The 6956-nt window shown below is 50.0% G+C and overlaps 1 protein-coding gene across 2 annotated transcripts in view; it reads right to left on the bottom strand.

The window, feature by feature from the left end:
- Positions 1-4915: 4915 nt before the first annotated feature.
- The window catches only part of LOC137429025 (guanine nucleotide-binding protein G(I)/G(S)/G(T) subunit beta-1), a 139085-nt gene continuing 137044 nt past the window's right edge, over positions 4916-6956 (bottom strand). For both annotated transcript variants that reach the window (XM_068119020.2, XM_068119021.2), the window contains exon 10: positions 4916-5378. In XM_068119020.2, the coding sequence (XP_067975121.2) occupies positions 5272-5378 (107 nt within the window). In that variant the 3' untranslated portion in view covers positions 4916-5271. The remainder of the gene's footprint in view (positions 5379-6956) is intronic.

Raw genomic sequence — 6956 nt, 5'->3', positions numbered from 1 at the left:
GAGCCTCGATCTTGTATACAAAAAAAACAAAAAAAAAAAACATTCAACCACCAACTATTTTTGGGGTGAAAAGGATACTCTACTGAGTGCCATTCTACTTTGTTCTCTTTTGGCAAGTGTCACTCTGAGTGATTTTTCATTTATTTATTTATTACTATAGGTGCAGGTAAAAAGTCCCAAAAATCCAAACTGACAACCAAAGTGTCACCTTTATTAAATAACAACACACACACACACACACACACACACACACACACACACACACACACACACACACACACACACACACACACACACACACACACACACACACACACACACACGTAAAGCGTGTTCTGCAGCAAACTATATAAACCGCTATCACATGAAACAGGGAGGGGGTTCATACCGGAATCACAAACTACCACTCAAAAAGTGGAAGGTTGTGGTTCGATCGAATCACAAAAGCTTGACAACATTCACGGGGCTTTTCCTCCTTGGATTCAGAATATCAATTAATTCCCAGAAGAGAGAGAAAGAGAGATAATGTACAAGAGTGACAGAACGAGATGAATGAGTTCAAGAAAAAGAAAAACGAATCTCTGGAATGAACAAGCTCTAGGAAGCAAACGCTGTGAATCACCAGTTTGTACAAATCCAAACAAAAACGTCGAGAAACTCCTCGGTGGTCATGTCGTGTCTACAACACAAAAACGCTGTTATTTATTTATTTATATTTATATATAATTATAATCCATGAAGGACTCCACAACACAATCTCCGATACCAGACTTCCAAGTGTAAGAACCGAGTGGACACAGGAAACATTGAGTGGTGATGCATATGGACATTCAAAAAAATAAAATAATGAAACCTGATTTAACAATGAAACGCACTCCCTGCAGGGAACAGCCAAACGTACTCTGAGGTTGTCTGTCGACATGAATCGGACGATCAGGTGAAGGCGAACTGTAAACGGTCCGGTTTGCCCCTCCATCGGATGGCATCACAATCTCACGCTGTGAGTGCGTTTGCAAAATGCAAATTCGAAATTGGAAAATGTTCGCAGCCATTCGACGTGACTTCAATCTGTGCAAAAATAACGAGTGGCCCCAATGTCCACTACTTAGGGTGTCCAGCATTTGCGCAGTACCGTAGTTGCATTGGTATTGTAGATGACAGTCCTTTGAAACCATGGAGACGAGACACAGGCATTCTGGAATTCAGAGGATATCAAAATGTGGAAGGAAACGACGGACAACCGCCCACATCTCAACACCACATCTTTGTCAGCCAATCATAATTCAGTGAAAGATGATAGGAAACCTACACACACACACACACACACACACACACACACACACACACACACACACGCACACACACACACACACACACACACACACACACACACACACACCTCCAAGGTGTCCAGCCTGAGTTTGAATCAACACCCAGCTATAAACCGTCGTCCTGATGTTTCACAAGCAAGGTGTGCGCCGGGCCCTCGGGTGGACATTAAACGGGCGTCCCGTCCCTCGTTATCACTCAAGGGGGTCGACCGGCCGAGCACCCGCATGCCTAGTCATCCCCGGATGCTGGCTCAAAGACTGCCGGTCACTCAAGGGGGTCGACCGGCCGAGCACCTGCATGCGTAGTCATCCCCGGATGCTGGCTCGAAGACTGCCGGTCTTTCAAGGGGGTCGACCGGCCGAGCACCCGCATGCCTAGTCATCCCCGGATGCTGGCTCAAAGACTGCCGGTCACTCAAGGGGGTCGACCGGCCGAGCACCTGCATGCCTAGTCATCCCCGGATGCTGGCTTGAAGACTGCCGGTCTTTCAAGGGGGTCAACTGGCCGAGCACCCGCATGCCTAGTCATCCCCAGATGCTGGCTCAAAGACTGCCGGTCACTCAAGAGGGTCGACCAGCCGAGCATCTGCACGCCGAGTGATCTTCGGATGCTGGCTCGAAGACTGCTGGTCTTTGAAGAGGGTCGACCAGTAGGGGAATCCACATGCCTAGTCATCCCAGGATGCTGGCTCAAAGACTGCCGGTCACTCAAGGGGGTCGACCGGCCGAGCACCAGCATGCTTAGTCATCCCCAGATGCTCGCTCAAAGTGCCGGTCACTCAAGGGGGTCGACCGGCCGAGCACCTGCATGCCTAGTCATCCCCGGATGCTGGGTCGAAGACTGCCGGTCACTCAAGACGGCCAAGCGACCGCCTGCCTAGTCGACCCGGATGCTGGCTCAAAGACTGCCGGTCACTCAAGGGGGTCGACCGGCCGAGCACCTGCATGCCTAGTCATCCCCGGATGCTGGGTCGAAGACTGCCGGTCACTCAAGACGGCCGAGCACCCGCATGCCTAGTCATCCCCAGATGCTGGCTCAAAGACTGCCGGTCACTCAAGGGGGTCGACCGGCCGAGCACCCGCATGCCTAGTCATCCCCAGATGCTGGCTCAAAGACTGCCGGTCACTCAAGGGGGTCGACCGGCCGAGCACCTGCATGCCTAGTCATCCCCGGATGCTGGCTCGAAGACTGCCGGTCACTCAAGGGGGTCGACCGGCCGAGCACCCGCACGCCTAGTCATCCCCGGATGCTGGCTCAAAGACTGCCGGTCACTCAAGGGGGTCGACCGGCCGAGCACCCGCATGCCTAGTCATCCCCGGATGCTGGCTCGAAGACTGCCGGTCACTCAAGGGGGTCGACCGGCCGAGCACCCGCATGCCTAGTCATCCCCGGATGCTGGCTCGAAGACTGCCGGTCACTCAAGACGGCCAAGCGACCGCCTGCCTAGTCGACCTGGACGCTGGTTCGCAGACTGGTCATGGACTGGTGGGGCCGACAAATTAATGGGAAGGCAAGAGGAGTCCCATTATTACTCAAAAACAAACGTACTTGGCCATTAGTTAACTGTTGCTGCAAATGACTTAATTGGACAAGAAAACTCTGAGATAAAAACAAATCGGAAAAATAACTTTCTCCCAAGTCGATGGTGAAATGAAAAGTGTACAAAAGTTTGTTTTCAAACGGAGAGAGAGTCGCTGGAGGGATGAAGGAACCGGCGGGTTCATGATGACTCGAGAAGGTTAGGAGGAACTGAATATGGGAAAAGGCGTTGGGAGATCTCGAGAGAGAAGTAACAGAGACCACGACCCAAAAAGCGAGGGTCTAATGGTCACGTCGATTTGCAAACGTGGATCGGAACACTGGTCTCGGACTTGATGTCGTCGTCAGCGGAAAAAAATATCGGACAAAATCAGGTGCACACGGCACAAGGTCCGTTTAGTTCAGCTCGTGAGGCAGGAGGACACAAATATGATGAGGGAGGTGTGAAAAACAAACAAATAAGAAAAAACATCAACATCCATGAGTGAATGAATCACTAACGTGGAAATGTGACATCAGTCAAAGAGAGGGAAGGACAAAACAAAGATTGGTGGTTACGAACGATGATCGAATGTGGACAATATGGTCACGACGACTCGATGTTCAATCGATGTGAAACCGAGCCATGAGCACAACCACAGACTACCACCTCACTGATGTCCAACCGGATGTTACAACACACTGGGGACCGAGAAAGAAATCGTGAAACTGAGAGAGGAAGGACAGACACACAGAAGGATGGTTAGAATGAAACCAACAGCGAGAGTGAAAATAAAAAGTCGTGGAGCGTTAGACGTCACAGCCACAGGGTCCGCAAGCAATGATCACAATAAACGATTCGATGGGTGTGTGGGTGATGGTGTTGCTGGAATGCGTCGTCTGAACAGTAAAGTCAATCGACTGAAGCGGAAGGTGGGAGTTTGCATTGCAGAATGTGAAAATTAAATAAATCAGGATTAAAGATTAAATAAAGAGGAGTAATTTCTACTGATGCAGAGGGAAAAAAACAAGGGGGGGGGGGGGAGTATGTGAGTGAAGCGAGAGAGGAGGAGGAGAGTGGCAAGTGAGAGAAAAGGGAGGGGTGATGGGCCAGAGAGAGATCGGGAGAGAGGGCAGGTGGGGTGAGAGTGGCCGAGAAAAAGAGAGAGATCAGGAGAGTGGGTGAGAGAGGGGTAGGCAGGAGGGGGGGGGGGGTTGGCAAGAGAGAGATGGGGTTGGTTGGTGAGACAGTGACAGATTGAGGGGTGGGTGAGAGGTGGGGTGGGCTAGAGAGAGGGGTGGGGATAGGTGAGAGGTGGGGTGGGTGAGAAAGGGAGGGGTGGGGATGTGTGAGAGGTTGGGTGGGTGAGAGAGAGGTGTGGGGTGGGTGAGAGGGGTGGGGGTGGTTGAGGGAGAGGGGTGGGTAGGCGAGAAAGAGGTGTGGGGGTAGGCAAGAGAGAGGCGTGGGGGTGGTTGAGGGAGAGGGGTGGGTGGGCGAGAAAGAGGTGTGAGTGTGGGCGAGAGAGAGGTGTGAGTGTGGGCGAGAGAGAGGGGTGGGAGTGGGCGAGAGAGAGAGAGAGAGAGAGAGAGAGAGAGAGAGAGGGGTGGGGTGGGCAAGAGAGACAGAGAGAGAGAGAGAGATGACGGTGGGCGAGAGAGAGAGAAAGAGAGAGAGATGGGGGTGGGGATGTGTGAGAGGTGGGGGTGGGCGAGAAAGGGAGGGGTGGGGATGTGTGAGAGGTTGGGTGGGTGAGAGAGAGAGAGGTGTGGGGTGGGTGAGAGGGGTGGGGGTGGTTGAGGGAGAGGGGTGGGTAGGCGAGAAAGAGGTGTGGGGGTGGGCAAGAGAGGCGTGGGGGTGGTTGAGGGAGAGGGGTGCGTGGGCGAGAAAGAGGTGTGAGTGTGGGCGAGAGAGAGGGGTGGGAGTGGGCGAGAGAGAGAGAGAGAGAGGTGGGGGTGGGTGAGAGAGAGAGAGAGGTGGGGGTGGGCGAGAGAGAGAGAGGTGGGGGTGGGCGAGAGAGAGAGAGAGAGAGGTGGGGGTGGGCGAGAGAGAGAGGTGGGGGTGGGCGAGAGAGAGAGGTGGGGGTGGGCGATAGAGACTGGAGAGATTTGGAGTGTGAGAACGATATGGTGGGGGAGGGGAGGAGTGAGAAAGAGATAAAGAGGAGATACTGAAAGAATTATAAAAGCAGATGACGATAAGCGTAAACAAAAGAGAAAACAAAGAAACCGTCGAAAAACTGATAGAAAATAAAGGCTAAAAATGACATTTTACTCTGAAATGAAATGAGAAATGAGGGGAAAAGGGGTTTTGAAACCAAAGTAGCATCGGATTTCACTTTTTACTCTACATCGTTCCTCCACGATATCACTCCCCCATCCCCACTCCAACATTATTTATCCCCCTTCCCCCAACCCTCCATGCTAATTCCAGATTTTGAGGAAGCTGTCCCAGGATCCAGTCGCAATAGCCATCCCATCATCCGTTACTCCCAGACAGCTGACACGATTATCGTGGCCTGCAAGAACACCTGAAAATGGAGGAAAGAGGACAAGGAAAGAAGAAACACAAAGATGGAGAGAACGGATCAACATCGCTGATTAAATATGGTTTAATAAATACATGGCGGTGAACTGTCACCATTTCTTAACAAAAACGTAATGGGAGACAGCGGCTGCTTTTAAATAAACTTGCTGAAGTCCGTTTTATCATCGAGAAATAGACATTAAGATGTATACAGGTCGAGTCAAAAGTAGCGCCAGATTTCTGTTTATATATATATATATTTTTTTTTCTGTCAGTTGATTGTTTGTTTGCCATTTGTATTAGTGTACAAGAAGGTAGAAATAAATGATTTCATTAAATGATTCCAGGTAAATTTCTGCAGTGACATCCCTCAAAGAAAAAGTGTCCAATTATCCCTAATGGAGATATGGCTGCCCAAACTGTCACGCCAGGTAAATATACCTCCTTCTCAACTGTCACTCTTGGGTTCTCCGCAGCCCAGTCGACACAAATGTGTCTGTTAATTGTGCCGTTAGGTTGGCGGCAAAAAGGGTTTGCGTCAGGAAGGGCATCCGGCCGTAAAACATTGCTTCAAAAATGGGACCAAAAACAACAACAACCACGGTTCCCGAAAAAGGCCAACCCCTGCTTTGCGGGGTAAAATGGCCTCTAAAGGTGGTTATATTTTTTTTTTTATAATTGTGCCGTTAAGCTTAAAACATGCCTCATCTGACCACCAGATGTTGTCGAGCATTGTGTCCTCTTCGTCAAGTTTAGCTAAGAACTCTTCGCAAAATTGAAGACGGCGGTCGTCGTCTCCATCATGAAGGGCATGCAGTAAGCGTGGAATGTAAGGTTTCCAGTTTTTCTGGTGAAGGATACGGATAACACTTGATTGGCTCACTTCCATCTCTGCAGATAAACGGCGAGTTGCCTTTTGCGGACTTTGTTCCAGTCTCCTGATGGCTTCTTCAGCCTTAGCTACATTCGTTGCCGTTTTCGGACGACCGGACTTCTTTGCAGTGGCTACCGACCCTGTTGCTTCAAATTTCTCGACAATCAATCGTATGTTTCTTCCCTGGGGTGGGTTTATATCGAATTCCTGTGCCAAAAGGCGTGCCGCCATCGTTGGTTGTTCATTACATTTGTAGTAATGTTTCACGGCCGCAATGCGTTAATTCATTGAAAGGTAATTCATGGTTCAATTTGGTGCAAATTCAGTAACTTTCCAAACTCTCAGCAATAACCTGCAAAACAAAAACAAAAATAAATAAACTAAGAAAATTAATAATCTGCAAGACAATTATTAACAACATGACATCCCAGAAAGAATCCGACAGCCGAAAAAACAGAAATCGGGCGCGGGCGCGGGCGCTACTTTTGATTCACCCTGTACATTAAGAATACAGTGGTGGCCTAATGGTGAGGACACTAGACCATCATTCCAGATATTTTGGGTTCAAATCCAGCAGCTGGAGGCAGCACAATAAAGTTTGAAGTCAGATGGTAACATGTAACCTGCCACTGGTAACATGTAAACCAATGAGACCTGCCGCATGGTCGGGTAGTCGGTGACTAAACTGACTTCCCTCTCTGGCTTGCC

This window comes from Myxine glutinosa, chromosome 6, assembly GCF_964187855.1.
Source record: "Myxine glutinosa chromosome 6, kmMyxGlut1.1, whole genome shotgun sequence".
Classification (NCBI taxonomy): domain Eukaryota; kingdom Metazoa; phylum Chordata; class Myxini; order Myxiniformes; family Myxinidae; genus Myxine; species Myxine glutinosa.
This window is presented reverse-complemented; position numbering and strand designations above follow the sequence as displayed.